Below are 24466 nucleotides of genomic sequence, written 5' to 3'. Positions count from 1 at the left end.
TCATAAGGGAGAAGGTGCTACTGACATCTGGTAGAGGCCAGGGATGCTGCTAAGTGGACAGTACCTCACAATTAAGTCTTATCTGCTCCTTAAACATTAATAGTGCTGAGACTGAGAAACCTGCTGTATAGCAAGAGCATGCATTCATGGAAAACAAAGAAGATCTGTGTCAGTATCTTTTATTATTGCACAGTTATTAAGACAGGTGGGATCTAGATCATGTGGGGTTGTATAAGTTTAATTATATTGTATCCTAAATTCAAATGAAGTCTCTGAAGAATTTTAATCAGGACATGTGTTTTGAGGTGGGTGAGGTAGGTTGGCAAGACTTGATTTCTATTTGAGACACATGGTACAATAGAAGTTTCAGCTGAGACACATTCCAAAGAGAGGTATATATTCAGAACTAATTTGAACACTGATGAAGCACTCAGCCACACCAAAGCTATAAGAGAGCCCTGCCTGGAGACTGGAAGAGTTTGGAAGATGAGTCTCTGTAGAAAGACATGCAGGCAAGTCCACCTCTCCCTTTCCAACAAGGCCACTCCCTGTTAACATTTCCTGACATAAAGGCAAGAGAGTAGGTTTAAAGAACTCACTTCAAGATCTTAACATGTATTAATTCCTTGTTTGTAATCATGTAGAAGTCACATCTGAGCAAAGGATGGAGATCTATGGCTAGTGATGTGGAGGACTACAGTTTGAAAACTATTGTGATTTCCGAGTTTACCAGGGTAGAACATTGCAGCCTGTTGGCTAGGTGTGTGAGCTCAGAGCAAGGGGAGAGAGAAAGAATACCAGCTATTTTGGAACTAATCTGTGTTACATCCTTCAGAAAGGGCAAAGAGACCTCAGCAGAAAAAAAATGAGAGTTGGATTAGCAGACGCCAAGGGATGTGGAGGAGGTCAAATCGGACTGGGGAAGTAGCGGTATGCTTGACCACATCAGGAGACTGCATGAGAATGAGAGAGAGATCCCTTGTGTTAGGGTGAAGGATGTAGGATGGCAGAGGAAAAAACCTCTGAAGATTGAAAGCAAAGGCCCAAGAGGAAAGTTAATTTTAAAAATATAGCATAACTAGAAAATGCTAGTGGAACTTTTCTACCACAGTACAAAGCAGATAAGAGCTATCCTACTCTCTCTACCTCATCTACAACTTGGAGGAGTCAGACCACTTGGACAACACATGCAGCAAGAATAAAGAAGTCCTGGGTGACAAATGCATAGTGAAGTTGCCCTCCTTCCCTTTCCTTTTTATGAAATTTATTAGTAAGGCAAGAAAAAAAAATTCTATTTTAGGAAATGAGTTTTGGTGAAAGTAGCATTTTAGTTACTGAACTGAAACTGAGGGCTGGAATATAGCTCAGTGGCAAAGTGTCTGCCTTGCATTCTCAAAGTCCTGGGTTTGACCCCCCAGTTCCAAAAAAGAAAAGAAAAAAAAAAAAAAAGAACTGAAACTGAAACTTTAGGCAAACAATTAAGTGTACAGAATAAATTGAAAAACAAATTTTGAACCTTCTTTACTTCTTTTTATAAATCTTTCTCATAATGGTAAAGATGTCACAAAACAAGTAGGAGCCAAGTCCCAAGGATGCAGATGCCTATGAAAGTGCTGCTTCAGCAGGTGTTTCTTGGACTCATCTGTTACTTGTTGTCATAAGTTATGATACCCTTGCTTTACATGCTGTAACATAAACCAAACTTTTCTTCACAATTTGTTTTTGAAGAATTTTATACCATCTTTAACATAATAAGCTATCTTTGAAGAAAACTCTAAATTCAAATGCAATACTTGGTTTTTACTAACATCCATTTTAATACTATTTTTTTAATCTTAAAATATGCCTAATATGTAATATCACATGCTGCAAAGTCACTTCTCAGTTCATGTTATCTGTGTTGAATTGAAAGAGATTAGATTTGGCTTCAGATAAAATAATTTAAATTATGAAACAAAGATTGGTCAGTTCTTTGTCATGCATTAAGATAAATGAAAAAGAAGAAAGGAAGAGATATGAATAAATATATATATATAAATGGTCATTGTCCTAGCAGGAAGTAAGTTTCTTATAGATCAAATGTCAACATATTTAGGATACAGCCACATAAATTTTCCAGAGGCAGAAGTATGGACTAACTAGCCTCTAACCTCTGAGTCCCACTCATCAAATATAAACAACTCTAATTTTGTGAATTCTTACTAGTATTCTAGAACATTATCTGAATACAATTCTATATATCATGTCCATATATACATTAAATGATAAATGTATCTTCTCAGTTTTAAATGAAAAGAATTATCATTTTATTTCACACAGAGCTATATGAAAACACAATTTGAAATTGTATTTGTGATTTAACCTGCTAAAGTAACTTTGAATAAGAAGAAAATAATATTCTGTATCAAAGTCTGTAATTTATGCTATCATCTAAAATCTTTACTCATCCTCAATTTTGATAACACAGCTGTAGTCACAACTTTTGATGTGGAATTACATAGTCCTGGGTGCTATGCACAGATTTCAGGACTGTAAACTCCTGAAATTTTAGGCATAATCCTATCCCTATATGTCAAGTATATATTTCAGAAAAGAGGGTTCATGACTATAGTCATACTCTCCTTGTGTCCATAATCCATGGAAAATTACGAACTAGTGTTTGAAGTGTCCGCCTCAGGTAATTAAAAAAGCTATTTACAGAATAATTGGCTCTAGCAATTAGGTATTGTTTTAGTGCCTTCAAATCTATTTTTTACAAAAGTGAGAGAAGAACCTTTTGGGCACTTCACTGGGATTTCCGCACACATGGAAACCAGTGGGGAAAATGGGGCAAATTATGCTATGGAACTTAGGCTGTTTCAAATGTTAATAGAGATCCCACATCTCAGCTTTACCTATGAATTCAGGTCCCTGCTTTTGGATTATTTGTAAATGGCTGACAATGTAACCATTAATAATCACTAATAAAATACATGGCCCATGGTTTACACTAGAATATAGAAAAGATTTTCTGTCAGATTCTCAGGCTTGAATATTTTGGGGGGATGTGGAATTTGACTCTTATCAGCCCATTCTGGGCTGTCCCTCCCCCAACCTCCATTCTGATTGTAATTGTGCATATCACCGGAACAATGGCTGAGCAGCACATGAAGCTGAGGATTATGGATAACAGAGAGACAAAAACTCTTAGAAAATAGTCATGTTGATTGAATTAAACTCCCCATGTGGTACAGATTCTGCCCAATTTAGATTTGGCTTCTTCACTCACTTGAAAAAAAAAAAATTCTGCAGTATTTTCTTGCTCTTAAAGTAGGATTCCAGAATAAATAAGTTTATTCCCATCATTATTCTCCAGATCCTGAGTCCTTATGAGTGCAAAGTACTGTGTAGGAGATAAATTTACACTGGCATGGAGAGCTCCTACCCTCAAGATGTTGACTGTCTAAGAGGTGACATAAAACCACAAATGATCATAATATTTGAAAGTGATGTTTCAAAAAATAATGTAGAGATTTAATGTTTACAGCCAGTGTCATAAAGTGCCATTACAACTACCAAATATATTCATTTATGTGACACATTTGCAGATGGTGACCTTCTGTATGATAATCCTGGTACATTTCCTTAGAAAATTCTGTTTTTCTGATGTCTGTTGCTTCATGACTTTTGGTTCTTGAGATTTATGCTCCTGTGCAGTCTGGGCCTGAGCTTCATTAGCACCTGATTTACCATGAGTGCAGATGGTTATTGGAAATAAAAAGTCAGCCATTTCCTATGATTAAATCTCTCATGGGCGGCATCTCCCTCTTAGCTATTTCCTTACTATTGCATATGATTCATTCGAAAGCAGAACAGTGATTATTATATGATTGTTAAATCTAAAGTGGAAAGGAAAGTAGAATATTAGAAAAAGTCTAGTAGCTTATTAATATATATTATGTGCTACAATGAAAATGATTTTACATAGCATTAGCAAGATGATAGATTTACAGATGATGAGAGAAAATTACTCTATTGTGATGATTGAACGTAACAAAAAGAATTCAGAATTTTTCTTTTCTTTCTTTCTTTTTTTAACATTTGTTTTTCTTCTTGCCTGTTTTAAGAGGTTATTGTTTAAATGAGTAATCACTGCTTGCTTCCTTCTGGTCACTTGACAGTTCTTCTGGGCAGTAATTATATTATGAACCTAATAAAGGAAGGGAACAACAGAATTGTTAGTGGCTGTTTGTATTTTTAGAACTCAAAAAGTAAGACATTGTTGCCAATAGAAGTACTTTACTAGTTTTTATCTGCTTGAAAATAATTGATAGATTTTTTTATTTGACACTCTCCTTTTATATGAACAAGAGTTTGAAAAATTTCATCACCCTTTTGATGTTTTGCACACTACTGATGTTATAGTAAATTAGTAAAGTTTATGACTGCATAGCACAGAGTCAATCCATACAATAGAAACTTGTTGCTTTGCCTGGTTATATTACTATTTTCAATTTTCCCATCATATTCTATGTAAAAATCTATTTGTTGAAAAGACAAATACAGTCACAATTACCAAAGCTCATTCTGTTTAATTCATTTTCATTATTAGATTTATTTAGGTTATTTAGTTTCAAACTCTGAGGGTTTGAATATGAAAAAAGATTAATAATGAAATTCAAGTGCTGCCTCTGTGGATTTTTAGGAGCATATTTTTCTGCCATTTCCAGAATGCTCATGAAGTAAATAATTGCTTCATAAAATAAAAAATAAATAAATAAATACAAAACAAGAAGACGTACACAATGAAACACAAGTTTTTCTATGTATTTTTTTTCATACAAGCACTGCTTCTAATAATATCATTCATAAGACAAACAGGCCATACTGTAAATATCTGGCCCTCACCTGCCAGTGTGATCTTATTTCTCAATGAGCTAAGGCTCCTCATCCAGCTTGAGGGCCTTTTTTTCAGTGGATTTTGGATATCTGTTCCTTTTTTACCATAGGGTCTTTCTGCTTAGAATCACTGGTGATGGAAATGTACCTCTTTTACAGTAATCATAAGGTCTCATCAACTATTTCACTTTTTCCACTTTCATTTATTACCATAGTAATTATATTATATACATGTGAATATTTGAAGAATGCTGTCTTTCCCACTATCCTGGAAGGTAGTTTGTGGAAGCTCTTGATGACTTTTTTATATTGTGCTTAGCACACCGTGTGTTTTGTACTAAGTTTTCATCTCTTTTCTCAGTACTTACAGAGCATACTACACCAAAACTTACTGGCAATAGGCAGCAATCACTTTGTTCTCATGTTTCTGTGGATTAGTTGAGCAGTTCTTCCACTGCAGTACATTGGTAGATGAGCTGGAGGCTGGGTTCTCCTTTAAACCACAAGCTAGTCCTGATTCAAGGGAGTAAAACAAGAGATTTACCTCCAAAAGGGAGAAACCATCTAGTCCCACTATATAGAAGGAAGCATAGAGGAATAGGAAGAATTTGTGCTCACTATACATTTGTGTTGTATTCAATAATAAGGTAATTACATATATAATTGCCATTAATTATAAAAAGTATTCCAGCAATTGATTGAATTAACAGTTTGATCAGTTTGGTTTTATGCATGGGGAGTGTGTTCTATGTTATATACATTCTCTTCTAAGAATGACAAAGGGGAGAGTGATTCATTAATTCTGAGTGATAACAGGCAATTTCTTCTTACATTTAGATAACTAATTGCTGTGATCAATATGAGGACAAAAACTTTACTTTAATCATTCATTAATAATATTAATGAGAAATATTAATATTTAATAATTAAGAAACATTAATATGCATTTTTTCTTTGGTCTTTCATGTTTTTAAGGAAGTTACCTTTTATTTTCCTGTGTCTGAAATGACTAGCTTCTAATTTTTAGAGAAACAGGAAATAAAGGTCCTGCTCACATAAGTGGTATCATGAGTTCATAATAATGAACTCTCACATTATATAAGAATATACAATATGATTTATTTTAAGAATATTTGACCACCCACTAAAATGAGCATCTTGGAGATTCTGTTTTCTATTTGATAGGTAGACCAAAGTACAATAGGATACTTTCTCTAATCTCTATAATCTGTTCAGAACAGGAAACATCTTTAAATGAGTCATTGGGCTAAATGGGTGACCATAAATATGTAACAATATTCAGAATGTGACAACTTCAATGCTGTATCTAGTTTCAGATTGTAGTTCTATTTTTATAAACACTTGGTTATGACTCAATGGAAAAATAAAGATGCTGTTTCCTTTAAATCCTAGAAATCAATGCAACATGTTACTATTGTTTTAATATAATAAAATTTAGTGGTTTGTTAATTTGTTGATGTTAATGTATATTGAAAATAGCTTCTGCTTACAAAACTACTTCAGTTTGAAATTAATCTCCATTTATTATCTGCTGATATGGGCATAATTTCAAACAGGAGAAAATAGTATATGCTAGCATGTTTTTAAAATAAAACAAAAGGTAGTGGAGAGAAAAAGAGAGGAATTGTTTCCTTCACGTCTATCTTAAAATTATCTTACATGCACTTGGAGTACTGGCACAATGATTAATCCCCAAATGATGCTGCTTATATCTCTGTCAATTAGTTCATGTATAAGTCAGCCTAGATATTTTGTATAAATTATAGCATCATGACTAGAAACAAAAGAAGATCATGATGTTTCAGGGAGTCATATGGGTCCCTCAAGATGTAAATCAGTGACAAAAAATGTAATCTAAATAATAATGGATCTACTGATTCATATGTTGGACCAAGTAATTCTTCAATTTGATTAAAATATTAATATTGTCAATATAACTCAAGTAGTCTGATTCCTATCAATTTTTTTGCAAGATAATTAATGCTTATAGAACTCCTCTATAATACTGGAAGAGAAAGAATTTTCCTTTTTTAGTTCTAATATCAGAGAAGTTTTAAAGTGAACAGCATTTGCAAAATGTAGAGTTTTGCTTCTTGTTACAGAATTGGAAAAAGACTGCTGATATGTGAAGAGAAACAAAAGGTAAAGCACTTAACTAATTTTCAGGGAATGGAAACAACTTTTATTAGAAGCATTTTTTTTGAGTTGTAAAGCTGCGGCAATTTTCACAGAATATAGGTAAGGAATATAATGTGTGAAGGAGCTAGAGAAGTGTAATTTTTCTTGATTTTTGCAAGTTTTACAAAATATAGCATCTAAACCTTAGGAGACACAGACAAAAATATAGCAGGGCAAAATATATTCTATGACAAAATTATTGATTTAAAATTATCTTATTACATTTAGGATAATAGAAAAATATCAGTTGGCCTTTCAGTAATGAAAGTATATGTGTTTTTCAAAAATATGTATGTGGAATTGCTGGGCATGGTGGCACATGCCTGTAATCTTAGCAACTCTGGAGGCTGAGGCAAGAGGATTGTAAGTTCAAGGCCAGCCTGAACAGTTAGGTGAGATCCTAAATAACTCAGCAAAACCCTTTCTCAAAATAAAAAATGAAAAAAATAAAAAAGTGTTGGAGAGGTGGCTTAATGGTTAAGTGCCCCTGGGTTCAATTGCCAGTACTGAAAAAACAAACTAACAGAAAAAAAAATTGTTTTAAACTGTTTTAAACTCCCTAGGTTGAAACTGCTTTGCATGTCTACATGTACTGTGCTTCCCTGAAACTTAGTATGCGCTTCTGAAATACATGTTGAACCGTATTAAAACTAACGCACTTTATATTCTTATTCCAGATGATTGGCAGTGTGTTCTCTAAAAACAAATAAAATAGGGAGGGAAAGAAAGAGGTGGGAGAGAGAGAGAGAGGAAAGAAAATTATCAGGGAAATCGCCAAGGTATTTCAAGAAAGTCAATTGGTAGTCCAGAGTCTCATCCTCCTTTTGGTAAATGTAGAAACATAATTGAATTGTAGCACCTAAAACTGATCAGGCTCTTATCTACCTGCTCAATGTGATCAACTATAAAATTTATACACTTAATTCAGGCGTGGTGGCACACAACCTGTAACCCCAACAGCTTGGAAGGCTGAGGCAGGAGGATGGAGAGTTCAAAGCCAGACTCAGCAAAAGAGAGGTGCTAAGCAACTCCGTGAGACCCTGTCTCTAAATAAAATACAAAATAGGGCTGGGGATGTGACTCAGTGGCTGAGTGCCCCTGAGTTCAATCCCTTGTACCCCCCCAAAAATTATACACTTAAAATAAAGAGATGGTGGTGATAATTCCTTTCTGTGGATTCAGATGCACAATTCTATGACTCAAGATATCACATTCATAATATTGAACTACACAGAAAACCAAATTACCTTCCATTTTACCAACATCTCTTGGTTTCCCTTGCCTGCCCATTCATGGTAACAAAATGTTTGCTCCATCTCCAATTATAATATCCTTTCCTGACAACACACAAAAATGGTAAAGGAGGGGAGAGCTTCCACTCTGCATGTGTGTCTCTACCAGGAAGGAAATCTTTCCCAGAAGCCGACAGTATGCTCTCTTCAGGTACCATTCATCAGCTCTAGATTATACTGTCGTATTTAGAGGGTTTGCTTCAGGAGAAGGAAATAAAAGCCCTTAAATAGAAAAAGGAACAAAGTTGTCATCTAATGATGACCTGTCTAATCAAAAACATTTTCTTTATAGTCTAGGAAAAAGCTTCTGGTGATGCTGCAATCCTTATTGTATTTAAATTTTTGTACTTCCTATAAAATATTAGGAGAATCACTACTATGACCCACAAGCTTACTTGAGACAGTGCCATGTTCAGTAACAGCTTTAATTATTGCTACCACAAATGTTGTTCAATCTTCCTAACATTTTCCTAAAGAAACTTTTATTACTATGAAAAGTTTATTTTAAATAGTGAAGATATGATTACTATTGAAAGATATTTGGTTCTAAACATACATGGTCATTGTTTAAACATTCTTTAACATTCATTTTACATTTTGTATAATTATAAATTTATCACTGCTCTTAGGAATTTACTATATGCATGTACCTATTCGGTACAGACTGTAATGTGGCAACACTGCTGCTTTTGTACTTTTTCATTTTCATTCAATTAATTAGATATATTGTGCAATAAAAAGGTGAGAAAAAGAGAACATTTAGGTCATAAATAATGGGGAGAAAATTCTTACGCATAAAACCTTGATATAACCAATTTTTTAAATAACTGAAAAAATATTTGATTTTTGATTGAATATTTTCATATAGTTGAGAAAGTTTTTTTTTTATTCCTGTGAAAGTAATTTAAGTTAAAAATTGTATTTTTAGAAGATCCATCTTTTTTTAAAAAAAATACTAAGATAAAGTATTATATGATTCTGTCTGAAGTTTTGATAGCTTGTTTCATTGTCTCCCTGGGTTTAACAATCACACCTTATGAATGAGCATTAGATACAAGCATTTTTATATGTCATTAAAAAAATGTATAGCTCTATCCATTGTATGGAAGCATGAAAAATGTTTGTTTTCTTTGGTGTAAATATAAAATAGCCCCATTGTAGTCATCATAGCAGTGTTTCTTCCCTAAGAAATAATATCAGAAGGATCATTCTGTATTATAGGAGACATACAATTCTATGAACAAGAACAACAAAAAAATTCATGAGTTAGAGAGATTAAATGAAATGGAGTTCTTTACATAACTTATAATGATATTAAAACATAGGGTCACTTTCCTCCCTGGCACTGATTCACATGGATGATTTCTTGGTTGCTCTCATGTTGTAGTCTCACTTTTCTGCAATCATATATGTAACACCTATATACTTAAATATTTGATGCTATTTTTAAAAATAAATTTGAGTAGAAGTTCCCATTCATTCTATCATTTTGTACTTAGAACAACTTTATTCATAACTATTTATTTGTGATTTTTGTAGTTGCCAATCAAAAGAAATAATTAAATTGGTAAATTTATCTGAGTTGGGTCAGGTCCTTCTTGTTAACAAATACCTATTACGTTAGTCTCTACAGATGACATTTGTTTGCCCAGGAGACTTCACAAAGTGATGAAAAACATAAGCTACAACATGCCCCTTCATTACTCCTGGACTGACCTTGCACTGACAGGGCTCCATGGCCCTGCAAGCATTCTGCTTGTCACAGCTACTTTGCAAGTGCTTTTCCTTAGATGAGTTGCACCTTTCCAACACTGCTTTTTCACTGGTAAAATCAGTTCCCCCAGGAGCTCTTCTATTTTCCTTGTAATGTATTTTTAAAAGTAATATTTCACTACATTTAGGAATAAATGAGTAGTTCTACAACTAATGTTTAGTGTAATATTTCTTGGCAATGAAAAATGAATAAAACTGAACTGATTCTATGACATAAATATATCATTTTAAAAAACACTGTTACAATAAGTTGACATTACTGCAAGTCCCAACACCAGCAATGTTAGTCAAAACCAAATCCCTACTATGCTTCAAAGCTATGCCATCAAATTGTTAAGATTAAGACTTACTATTAGAAAATTATTCCCAGTTTTGAAGTGACTATTAAAATATGATAGTAATAAGACAAAAGTAAAACAAAAACAATGAAAAAGATAGGATTTTGAAACATCCTTAATAAGTAAAATATTTATTGGTTTTTACCTAGGACATTATGATTTTGCTTTCATTTGAAAACCAAAAATCAAAAAGGATTTTTTTTTTTCATTTGTTGAGTATGTTATCCATGCAGTTTAGTTAGAATGACTGAGTTCAGGATACTTGAAAAGGGACGAAGATGTCTTACAGAAGACTTTTCAGTTTCATACATGTTAAATGATCGGCTTGTATCTTCTATATCCCCATAAATACATAAAAATAACTTAAAAACCTCTGTAAGATAAAAAGATGACCTTTAAGAGTAATTTCACTGAATTAAAAACTTCTGTGTGTTTATGACATAGAGCTTGCTACATAAAATAAATGAAGTAATGGCATCTCCCTCTTCATGATGCATCTTTGTTAGAAATGAGATTCATATATAATTAAGTTCTTTTGTATTCTTTTGAGAAAAGCACTGGGACTTAATGTTCTGCTTTATGTTTGTGGCATTGTTGTTACCAAACAGATGAAAGCTGAAACAAAAAGCAATGAACAAGAAAGAAAAGTTCAAAGGAAAAATTATATATATATATATATATATGGCTAGAAATCAAATTTTCTTTTTGAAAGTTAAAAACTTGTAGAACTAAATATTAACTAAATTTTATAATGACAAAAATGATTTTGCTTGAGGAAAATCTCTGATAGTTCACATTTCTCTGAGGATATAAAATAGAAGTAAAATTAGTAACAAAATGCCTGGAAATGGGAGCTAATTTTTTCATCTTAACATGAACATCTGCTAGCCAAGCACTCTGAATATTAAACTGGAACCTGTAGGTTTACAATTAAATTCATTGAACAGGATTTAATATGTCAATTAAATTATAATTGCATGGATAACTTTTTTGGTACTTTTTGGGGCATTTGTCATAAATTGAAGTCATAAAACCTGCCCATGAAAACAATGAATTTCATTTTGGTGTGACCATTTCACAATGGGTTAATGCCCATTTACCACATTTTTAAAGTCCACATTTGTTTTCTCTGACAAATTTGAGTTTGAATTATTTGGATCATTTTATAATGTGAGTCATAAAAATAGACAGCATACATGCTTAAATGGCCTTTTTTTGCATTTCTACAACCTAAAGACCGGTTTGGTTGAAAAAATAAAATTTAACAGCCTTTAATTTGTCATGTGGAATCTGACTCTATGTGCTTTTTATTACCTCTATATATTTATCTAAGTGAAACATAAAATGGTTGTAATAATGGAGAATTTAAAGTAGCTTTTGCACATGAGCAGTAATGCTAACTAATATTGTGAATAAAGGCTGAATGTAAATTCTCAGAATTTCTATTTCTTCTGATGTATTTGTTAAAGTGAGTAAATCTTGGTTAGCAGATCAAAGTCCCACATTGCCCTAAATTAAACTATGATGAATTTTGATAGACAGAATGGAAAATATAGGGTATAATCATTTCTATGCACCTGAAAGCCTCATCTGTATATTTAATTTCCAACTGTAACACAATATACATTAGATCATAGAACCTGTCAAAATATGAACCCATGGCTCTTTTTATTCCAGAGAAATACTCTGTTATTCCCATAAGTACATTCAGAGATAACCTAGGTATGGCATAAATCTAAGTGTAACCCAGTATTACCAGTTCTTATTGATTCTACCTCATTTATGTCTATTGAATTGAGACTCTCTTCTCCATTTCCCTTGTCACTTAGTTTAGGCCTCCTATGATATTTCATTTGGATTATTCCAATAGCCACGTTTCTGTCAACAACAACAGCATTTCAACATTCCAGACCACTTTTTCTTTTCTACTAGACGTATTTATCTATAAAATAAAGCTGGCCATGTCAGTCCAATGCTAATAAACTTGTCAGCCTCTTATTCATCTTATTAATATACAAGATCAAATCTAACCTTTTTCTGTGGCATACGTGTTCTGAGACACACCTCACTGCACTTGTCCATCCATACTCAGCATACTCTCACATCATACTGCACTGATATGACACTTATCTCTTTCTTCCTTCCTTCTCTATTTGCTTTCTACTAACTTATCCATTAAAACATAACTTTTTCCTTTAAAGATTTTTTTTATTCCCTAAAGCAAAATTAGTTGAATGATCAAAGTGTGCTCACATTATTTTTTGCACATATTCATTTAACTAATTATTTTTTTTAAATATTATCTTATATGCCTATAATCTTACCTCATTCTTCATTCACTGAGAACAAAAAATAATTGCATTTTTATGTGTATCTTTATAACTTGACACTAAAGCATATGGAAGTGAATGTTCTCATGAATGAACAAATGAAGATCTAGAGAAAAGATAAACACAAAAATGTTATAATTAGAACAACCACTAAAAATGTCTTGAGACCATCTCAGACCAACAATTTCTTCTTAACTTATAAAATTATGTCCATTTTTATCACAATGATAAATCAATGGAAAATGTTTTTAATTTTACATGACTTCAGCAAGTATGTCAACTTATAAAAGCATATCTATTGTATACAATCAAGCTTTAAATAAGAAAAATATTATCTGGAAAATAATAATGATTCATGGTAACAGAATCCAATGAAATCTGAAACCTGTTTTCATCTTCAGATTACTGACCTGAATGTGGCTGATACAAGAAGGGCTTGTGAAAATTTTGTATGGAAATAAAACCTAGTATAAACCTAGATATTATTGAATATGTGTAGATAAGTAAAATTACTTTTATAGTTTATAATTTCATGTCATAAACTCTACTTAACAGCAGATTACTAACCACTCTATTGGATTTCACACCATTTTCCTAACCAATAACAGCATTGAATCAAGTACAAAACTCCCTTGCCAAATATCTTTTTAATTATCAAAACATTTTGCATTCTAATGGAAGAGACAGATATCGATATTTATAGGTCACACAAAATAGTTTGATGTGAGAGATATTCAAATACTAAACGGAAGTTTCTGTTTTGATTTTGTATGTGAAGATGTGTATGTCAATTTACCTGCATTTTTTCTAATTGAGGGCATGACACCATATCAGAAATATGTATAATTCAAAACTGTCTATTTTTTTATAAGAATGAATTTTTAAGTACAATATGGATAGTATAAAAATATAGTCAACTTTGTAAACTTACATTAAGTGAGCAAAGAGCTAAAGAGAATATCATTGGGTCATGGGAGAAAAAATTGTATGATATTACATTAAGATTAAATACCTAAAAAAAAGATTAAATACTGAAATATTTTAAACTATATTTTCTTTGCAACTTTTGTTATATTGATATTATTATTTCTTCCTTGTTTTATCCTGCTACTGAAATATGAGAAAGAATGATGTCTTAAAAATTAATGGCTATCTCTAAATTACTAAATATTAGCTTTATGGATCACCATTATTTTTCTTAATAATATGCTATCTCTTCATGCCTATTTCTAGTGAATTCATAACCATGCCCATGCAGCATGCTTACACTTTATCTTTTCACATGAAATGGGAAAATGTTTGTTTCTCTTTATGATTACAGAATGGTTAGTTCCTAAATCAAGTTACCTAAAACAGAAAACCATTAGCACTAAAACATTTTTAGAAATCTAATCAACCAATAGTTAGAAAAGTTAAAGATATACGTGAATCTGTCAGATCAACCCATTCCTGTAATCCCCTAAGGGACTATCACACAATTTGACACCAACATTTAAGCTTTGAAAATTATGTGATCATTTATTACATTTTGGATGTTATATGTTTCAAACCTTTTTTATCACTTGTATTGCAAGACAAAATTAGGCCATTAAAAAAAAAAACAACTTTTCTGTTATTGATAATTGTCTGAGCTGCTTCTTTCTTTTTCTTCTTTTTTTTTTTTTTTCAGAATGAAGAATAAATTTTGGTATTTTGAGTTTGGCACATCTGAAACTTTCTCAGCCACCTGCAAGAAGCTCCATGAATCTGTAGAAATAGAAGTAAGGAAAATTAATTCCCTTTTATAATAGTATGGAATGGCTTGTGTTTTGTTGTTCACATGTTTGTGGTGTAGATCACAGGATGAAATATAATTTAAGCAACCCACTTCCATTTATTCAAGTTGCTAAAATGTCATTTATGCCACTCTAAAGAAAGCATAATTTGAAATATTAGAATAAAGTTAAACGTGGGTTCAAGTTGTTTTAATATAATATAAAAGGATGAGAAGTGGAACACAACTATGGAAATTAGTGAAGTTAGTGGGCATAGAGAGTGTAGAGCGAAAAGATATAAAAGTCGTGGATGAAAATGAAAGAAAAAGTTGTAATATATAAAAAAATCTTAGTATTTTCAAGTTTCAATGTTTCATAACCTTTAAAACACAGTTCACAAAAAACTGTACTTACTTTCATGAATCAACGTTAAAAAATATACTTTCCCATTCCATTCCCATTCATTAACTAGGTTTTCTCAGTTCCCAAGGTTGCCATTTCCCTGTTACAAGTATAGGAAGTGAAAATGCCAAGAAAAAGAGCAAAGATAATAAGACAAGACACACTTTAAAAAGACTTGGAGCACATAGGTCTACCAAAAATATATAGACACCTTAGGACTCAAAATTTTGGAGACATATTTTAAAGAAAATGACACGTTGAGAGATTTTAAGGATAAAGGAAAATTAAAAGTTGCATTTTAATAAATGGCAAGGACAAAAACAAAGTAACCAAATAATGAAACATGAAAAATAATTATCTCTTAGGAATCCAGAAATATTGGCTTTGATACTTTTCATTTTAAAAATAAATTCATAAACTGCTAATACTTAAACCATTAGTGGCAAACATTCAGGTAATAGGTTAGTAAACAGAAGTGATGGATCACATAGGTTCATAATGGCCTGGCTAGGCTCATCATTGTCCTAACTTTACAATTTGATGTTACTAGTAATAATATCAAAATGACATTATTCCCCTAGTAAACTCTTTGTACTTTCTTCTCATCATGACTGGAAAATAAGGTGAAGCATTAGAAGTAACACTAATGTTTTATAGAATGGGGAGAACCCTTCATAACTGGATGAGATCATAACCTTAGAAAGTAGTTTGATCACAAAAAGTAAAGAATTTGGGCTCAATGTGGACTTTCTGTGATTACTATTTATAATAATGTATCTGTATATATGCATCACATGGATACAATTATGAATGAAAATATAGCACAGATTGTATATTTTAATAATAAAAAATCTAATATATATAGCAATTTATGCCATATATGTTTTTAAGTACAGTTATATATGTGTCATGTATTTATTGTAAAAATTGCAATTTCCCTTTACATTCAGCATTACTATTTTTATAAAGTTGCTTTATACAATAGGTTTTGAGGATTTATTTTTCTCAGAAACCTATGTTCAAGAAAATCTGTAGCAGAAGCAAAAAATAAGGAAAAAAAATTAAAAGTATGGCTCTAGTTGAAGACATTTAGAGAGCCCAAACTCTTCTGCATCTTCTTATCCTTTCTTTCCCTCATCTTCTCCCTTGAAAAACTTTCAATAAATAAAGCAATGTTACATGTGTTATAAAGTAAAAAGTGGTCAAGAAAAAAAAAGTTGTACCATATAGCAAAAGATATTTGAATAAAATGTGGAAAACATTGATCTTTAAAGTTCTATACAATGATAAAAGTGAGTGATTTTGTTCTATAGATCTTTTTACATCTTATAGAAAAGCTATTTAGAAGACACTCAAAGAAATTTGGACAATTAGAGCTAAGTTATTTTTCTTATAGTTGTGATTGTACATATTTTCCAGGGCCAACTTTCTGGCTTGGCATTACTGGCTTGTTCTGGGAAACACTACAGTGGTATTTACAAATCAATCAGCACAGAATGCACTTTCCATTATATTGCTTCATATCTTTAGAGTTGTGTGTGTGTGTGCGTGTGTGTGCGCTTGCACACACACACAGACACATGTGGATAGATGTCAATGCCAAATCTGCCTCTCTGCTCACATTTTAATGAATCCAGTCTATCATATTAGCAGAATAAGCCTTTCTACCCTCAAGGTTACTTCATAATTAAATAGAACAAAAACAGCAATTCGGAAATTTGATTCTGCTTGCTATTGCTTCCTTTGTGGCCTAAATATCATACCAACTATGGTTTGAAAAATATATAACAGGGAATAAACCACTTTAGTAACAACAGAACCTCAAGCAATGAATATGTGTTTTATTGGCAGCTTCTTCAAAAACAAGCCATTTTTTGTGTCTCTTTTTATATCACATTCCTCTTTCATATAGATCAGATCAGATTTTGTCTCCTTCAAAAGGGGACAAATGTTTGAGAGGAAATAAATATCATGGGACAATAGTTGATAATAATATCTAAAATTTATTAACATTACCCCATGCCTTGTGCTAAGCAACACATATGCATTACCTGATTTATTCTTCTTCAAAACACTGTGAATTAGAGACACGCTATTATATCTCTATTGCAGATTTAAACATCTTATTCAGTAATTTAAGAGAAATAAGAATCATGTTGTTGCTGCTGCTAAAATGTTTAAAATCAAGAAAATATTAGAAATATATATAATTTACACTTATAAACAAATATAATTTATATATATATATATATATATATATATATATACATATATAACCTATAATGTAGAGATTTTAATTTTAATAATTTCAAGTTGTATTATAGAAGAAAAATAGATAAAATTAAAAACTTTAAAATTAAGACAATGCTTTTTTTTTTTAGTTGTGGATGGACACAATGCCTTTATTTTATTTATATATTTATTTTATGTGGTGCTGAGAATCAAACCCAGTGCCTCACATATGCTAGACAAGTGCTCTACAACTGAGCTGCAACCACAGTCCACAAGAATACATTTTAAAATGAAGTTTGCATTTAAGTATTTGGGAGAAGAAGTGGATATATACTTTAATATCTCAGGTCTGCGTCTACAATTAAACTATAAAGATCATAGTTTTCATTTTGCCCCATGTAGCAGAAAAAGCTGATAAGAGAATAAGAAAACACATTCTTCCAGTATTTCAGACTTGGTTGTTAATGAGCCTAAGAAGGATGGTAAATTCTAAAGTCAAGAATTTTCATCCAAAAATGCTGAGATTTATCACAATGAGTGAGTACTTCTACAAATCTAATCTCAGGAATTAACAAATGACCAAAAAGAATATCAGGTTCACAAAATAAGTTATCAGAATTTTTATTTATTTACTTATTTATTTATTGTAAATGGACGCAATACCTTTATTTTATTTATTCATTTTTATGTGGTGCTGAGAATTGAATCTAGAACCTCACACATGCTAGGCAAGCACTCTACCATCAAGCCACATCCCCACACCAAGTTCTCAGAATTTGAAAGATGAGATTTTTGTTTTCCCATAAACTGGAAAACAGAATTCTTAAAGTCAACAAGGCTCTTTCCCAGTATGGCTTTTACTCTATGGGTCCTAATACTAAGATTATCTATAAAGCAGTTTTTTAATGTTTTAGTGAGTAAACTTACTAATAATTTTATCTGATACAGGTACAGAGTCAAACTCATTACATAAAAGATTTACAATCTATCATTAACATTTAATTAATCTCATCAAATTATCAAAAAAGTATAGCTCTCCAAAGTTTATAAACTAGGATTAATATACATTGACAAAAATATTTTTGAAATATTCTTTTCCTTTAGGTAAACTTGTTTTAGAATAAGGTCTTTCATTTTAAAATGAAGAAGGGTAGACAATGGCATCATAGCATTGCACTCTATAAATAGCTCCCACAGTTCTATATGTTAATGACCTTTTCCTACACAATAAAAATATTCAGAATTTATTGTCTAACTGAGGCTGTTAGCGTTTAAGCTTTTATATTCTTTCCTCTGTAGCTACCTTTTTAGAAATCATAAATCTTCAAAGCATATGAAAATATTATCTGACACAATATTATCACTTGTTTATATTTCATAGCCTTCACCTAAGCTTTTATTTTCCTATATTCAACTGGTGTGCTACATTCCGTGGTCTCTATCAGCAATAGCGCTTAAAATTTCCAGATTAACCAACATAACATTAAAGCAAACAGAGGAAGGTTACCTGGGGTCAAGAACTAGTGGGAACAAAGTATCAATAAATTGCAATTTATTTCAATACATTGTCCTGCTCCAAATAGCATCAGTGTTCTTCAACAGCTCTTTTTCTTTGCAACTCCTTAAGAATTTTTTTTTTCACTTCTTAGAGAACAGCCCACTCTGTTTCCTTAAAACTACAATTGACATGACTCTGAATAGTGCAAACATGAATAATAGAATACACTGGTGTTTTTCCACTGTCACATGTAACTCCACTAGTTCAATTAAAAGAAAAAAAAAAAAGCTTATTTGCAGCATGCTCTCCTTTCCTGCAGATGAACAAAGGAATCCTCCTTCACTAATTCTGAAAGTCACTTGTCACAGTGGGGTTCTAAGGCCTAGTCAAATAATTGTCTTAGTGTATTACCTGCTGTGTTCAATATTGAGTGAAAATGGAAGCCAGGCCCCAACTCCAGCTTATTTCACAATTCTTCTGTTATTTAAATGATTTTAGTCAGTTTGGGGGAAGCCAGACCTTTATAAATTAACAGCAGGGAAATACCAAAGGTGTCAGATTGCATATTTATCATCTTTTTCGTGTAATACTTAAATATGTATTAAGAAGTGACTGACATAAATTAGGCAGATTTCAGAAGCCACAGGCCGTGGCTTGTAGAGGACCCCCTTCTGCTTGACATTTCATCCTTGTCAAAGATCAAATTATTTTAATTTAGGCTGCAAATTATAAGGAATGAAGACTTCTTTGTGGGAATTCCCTGTGGTAATCTGACTTTTGTTGTTACTGCTGCTTGTCAGTGTGCAAAAGATATAATATGCATGCAAATAAGGTTAAAAAATATGTACTATCTAATTATCCAGCCAGTACATTCCACTTGAAGTCAGTGGGAGGCCTGACACACAGTATGTGTTTGATTCATTGAGGCCTGCAGGGTATTTACACAAGATTACTTTTAATTATGAAATTAATATCTGTTTATCTAGAATATATAGCGGTAAGTGAGTATACACATGAGCAGAATTCTTTAGTAAAAAGAAATCATCTTAATTTAATACATGAAAAGGAGGGAAAATCACTTATTTCTGAGGGAAAAAAAAGTCATCATTTGGATATTGGTTTCACCCTCCTTGAAACAAATGGAATGAAAACTTGGCACTTTCTCTAGAATTTGTTTCTATCTCTGCCAACTAGGCTCAAAATGTTGCTTTATTTCACAGCTTTTATTTTTTGGTGAACAAGAAGCAGTTCTAGAGTCAGTGTGATGAAGTTAATGTAGAAGAGGGGATTGTGTTTTGTTGTCATTTTGGTGGAACATTACCTCTTGTAAGTCTAAAAGTTTTGATTGCTATGAGAAATGAGGAAGTTAGTAGCAATGATTATTATTTTTTATAAGACATGACAAATGAACTAATCCCACTGCAGATTTGCTTCAATTTATAAAATGCTTATTCCTAACAAAGTTTTTTTAAACAGAGTTATGTATGTATATCTTTACTCATATTGACTTGTATTTGAAAATGGGAGAATAATTTCTGGGATATATTTATATTAACTACCATTTTAGAAAACCTACAGCATATCAATTAATACATAGTCATTCAAAAATTAGACAATGGCCCTGTTATTCTCCACACATGTCCATCAGAGGAAATGATCAAAATGTTCAAAAAATTAAAAAGTGAACACTGAATACAGCAAAGAACTGTCCACACTTTTTATATTCAGCAGGGTTTTTTGTCACCAGGCCCAAAACAAAAACTCTGGCTAATTAATTGGGGTTTTTAGCAAGCCATTACCATAATAGAGTGGTTTGGAGTTTCCTTTTACTGCTGTTCTTGTCATTTCCCTTACTTGATCTTCCTGGCCCTCTATGTTCATTTGGACAACTGGGCTTCCAGTTGCCTTTGATGTCCTGCTTAGAACTTAATCTAGACCAAGATACCATTCTTGGTCACTCCAGAGTGGTTGAAAATTACTGCTTTGGACTTTACTTTCCCTTTTAAACACTTTATTCTTTTTTGTTGTTGTTATTGTTTGTTTTGTCTTGTTTTGTTTTGTTTTAAAGATGTAAGCCATGATTCAAGAATTCTATTTCTTTATTTTCCCCGAATAGTACCCTTCAATGTGTTACAATATGTTCTGAATAGGTGTCAGATGACAATCACTAAAATTTCTTCTTCAAATTTGACCATTCTTCCTACAATCAACCTCCTTGTAACATACTGGAAATTTGCATCTGGATACACATTTGTAGACACTAAACATGTTTCTCTCGGAAGTTTTCTAGTGATTTAATTTGATCATTTTTTAAGGATTATTAGTGATAATAGGTTAATGCTAGTTACTGATTTATATTTTATGTTGATATTTATGATAAATATTTAGGTATTCTTGAAAAGCTTATTTAGAAAAGGTACAATTGTGAATTTAAAAGCCCTTATTTAAAGATAAGGAAAAAAATCAAAGAAAGATAAATTATGTTCCAGTCTATGTTCCTTTTTTTCTTTTCCCAGTGTGATGGCGTACAGATTGATCTAATAAACATCTCTCTGGAAGGAATTGCTATTTTGAATATACCAAGCATGCATGGAGGATCCAACCTCTGGGGAGAGTCTAAGAAAAGAAGAAGCCATCGACGGATAGAGAAGAAAGGGTCTGACAAAAGGACCACACTCACAGATGCCAAAGAGTTGAAGTTTGCAAGTCAAGGTAAGGTTCCTAACTAACTGTCAAATTGCTTGTTAATGTGAATTCAAAGGCTACCTTTAAAGAGTTTTTCGTTGCACTAAAATGTATATATTTATGCAGTAGTATTTTTCATAGTATCACATACCCAAGTTTTACTAAATTACACAATGGGTTCTGAATATTTTCCTTCTTTGTTCTCATTCTTTGATTAGGGTTATTCCCCACAAAAATTAAAATGTGTACTATATATGTAATGGATAGTAAAATAGGATAGGTTATTCATTAGCTCTTCTGGAATGTAATCATCTTGATTAGGATGTACGAATTTAACAAGGACCTAGTTTAGGCATTTCTAAGGTTGTATCCTAAGAGGATTTGTTCTTGTCTTTCTTCAGTCAGGCTGTGATACTGAACTGTCTTACATTAAACTGTTGTTCTAAGAACCATATATCAGGGAATGTTTCAATGTTCTACAATAAATTATGACTATCTGCTATTATTTTTCCATAGAGTTAGTAACAGGACACCTGGGAAACAAAGAGCAAATACTAATAAAATAGGATACAATGACTATGGGGAAGAATATTTCACAGTGGGATGTGACATCTAATTTTTCTTGGTAAATTTTATAAATAAAGTAATATCTTTGTTCATAAAATCTATAGGAATTTTAAAAATCAATAAAATGAATATATATGATTTTTCTTTTTACCTTGTACAGTTTACCTACTACCACTGATTGCCTTAGAAATAAGACCACATTGTCAAAGTAAAAAAATAAATAAAATTTGAAGGTAGTTGGTGGACTTGTGGTAGTAAATAGCTCTATGTTTTTGTTTGTTTGTTTGTTTGTTTTTTTGAGGGCGGGTAACTGGTAATTAATTTAGGTGTTTGCAATAGGCAATGACTTCTGTTATACAGAATTCAGTATCATGATGGGAGGGACAAGGATAGATGGAGAAAGAGTTGGGTACGCTCTAGAAGGAAAAGGTTATTAAGACCTGCCAATGACTAGAAGTTTTGATGCCTGTGAAATGTAGAAGTAATAGTGAATATCTATGGAATTCAGTATAAGCAAGATTTTAAAAAATCAATTAGAATAGTTTATACTCAGAATGCAATATAACTATATGAAAATATGGAGAAAATAGCACTTTAAAGGAGACATACCTAGAAAAATTGAGAGGCTTGCCCTATATGAATTAATAGTAAGTAGGACATAAATATGATTATTAGTTTTTAGAAGATATTGACATTAATATCGTATTCATATTTAAATATCATCTTAAAGATTAGTAGAGTTTAAAAATGTTTAAAATTTTCTGAAAATTTAGAATTAGCCTAAGAAACATACTAAGACCAAATTATAAATTTTTCTTTTGAATTCCACAGATTGCACTATTATGTTCATTCATATATATATATATATATATATATATATATATATATATTCACTCTCTTTCTTTACAAATATTTTGTACTATGCACATATAAAATAATATATACAAAAATATTGTTGGTTTGTTTTTCCATTTGACCACTACATTACAATATTAGGCAGATCCTTTGCTTGTACACATTACAGATATGTGTCCAAATTGGTTCCCAGTGGCTCAGCTGCCTACATTCATCCACTGGAAGTTTCTAAGAAACAGGGCTGTACTCTATCCAAACAAACATCTCTATGGACATGTGTGTAAAGCCCTGCACAGAGCTGAGATTCTATTGGCCTGGTCTCACTAACTCTGATATTTATATGATTTTTTTTCAAGAATGTATGATTGAAATAAAGTCCAGACAAACCAGTTACAGCTATTATCATTGATTCTTACTGCCATAAATGTAGGAAAACCTCTCTATTCCATTTCTGCCTTTTTTTTTTCTAATGTGGAACTATTAGATCTAAGTTCTTATACACACTGAGAAAGAGGAAAGTGGGAACATCCTGGGTTTGTGAGTCAGGAATACATTTTTGTAAGTGTATAGTTTTTGAAGGTCATTTTATGACTCCTTAAAAATTTATCACAAGTCTCAACTAATTTTTTACTATATTTTGGAATGGAAACTTTCCACCCTAAACTTTAGAAAGTATTTCTGTGTGGTGGGGGAAGAAGCATATAACTAAATTCCCATGTGATAGAGATAAGTTATTTTATTTTTAATAAGCAGATTGATATTAATAAAATGTGTACACTATATTTTAAATTTATTTAAATAAATTTCATAGACCAAAGGTGCAAGATTAAATTTGGTTCATCATATCCTCAATATCTTCAAGCTATGTGTGATCTGGGACTCCTGAACAGTTCACTAGCTTGCAATCTTTGAAGATATTCACATAAGATTATAACATTTTTTGTCACTAAATTTCTTTGTTGCAAATTATATTGTTGACTTAATTCAAGGTTGAATAAAATTATAAGTAACTCATTGCATTATATTATCATTTCATTGAAATATACTAAAGTATTTGGACTCAATTCTGAAACATATTTATACTCACATTCATCTAAATCAGTAGGGATTTTCTGTGTGTTTGTGTGTGTGTGTGTGTGTGTGTGTTTATAAGTATAGTAAGTGTATTATATAAAGATAGCATAGTCTTTAAGTAAATATGTAAAGTAAGCCAAGTTGATTTTCAATGCTCCCAGCCTTAATATTTAATCTTTCCCATGTCTTTTAGTTGCTGAGTTCATCTTTACCTCCCCCTCTTCTAAATTAACCTCAGAAAGATGTCTAATAAATTTCTTCACATTAATGTATAAATGAATGATTGCACATGGAGGTAGAGGTATTTGCATTAAAGAAATAAAGGCCTCTAGCTAAAACATTATTTTTCATACTGTGTTCCATTGAGTTACAACTGTAATTCTTCAGCAGCTCTATAAAAACTTGGGTCAAACATGGCCGTATTTTGAAACAAGAAAAAAGTATTTAACAAAAAAATACCCTATGTTATATTCTATGAAAACACATTGCCATACTATTCTCAAATGATTAACTTCTGTTACCAGACAAAATCAGCTTTCTCTGGCTTTCCTCTTTCTCCTATGTAGTTAGAAAAAAGGAGTGGAATGAA

The 24466-nt window shown here is 31.8% G+C and overlaps 1 protein-coding gene across 9 annotated transcripts in view; it reads left to right on the top strand.

Moving 5' to 3' along the window:
• The window catches only part of Dgkb (diacylglycerol kinase beta), a 747732-nt gene that overhangs the window by 558278 nt on the left and 164988 nt on the right, over positions 1 to 24466 (top strand). For all 9 annotated transcript variants that reach the window (XM_048799633.1, XM_048799632.1, XM_048799634.1 and 6 more), the window contains 2 exons: positions 14480 to 14570; positions 21213 to 21408. In XM_048799633.1, the coding sequence (XP_048655590.1) occupies positions 14480 to 14570; positions 21213 to 21408 (287 nt within the window). The remainder of the gene's footprint in view (positions 1 to 14479; positions 14571 to 21212; positions 21409 to 24466) is intronic.

The sequence above is a fragment of the Marmota marmota genome, unplaced genomic scaffold (genome assembly GCF_001458135.2).
Source record: "Marmota marmota marmota unplaced genomic scaffold, marMar, whole genome shotgun sequence".
In the NCBI taxonomy this organism is placed as follows: Eukaryota; Metazoa; Chordata; class Mammalia; order Rodentia; family Sciuridae; genus Marmota; species Marmota marmota.
Note: the sequence above shows the minus strand (reverse complement) of the source record. Positions and strands in the feature narration are given on the sequence as shown.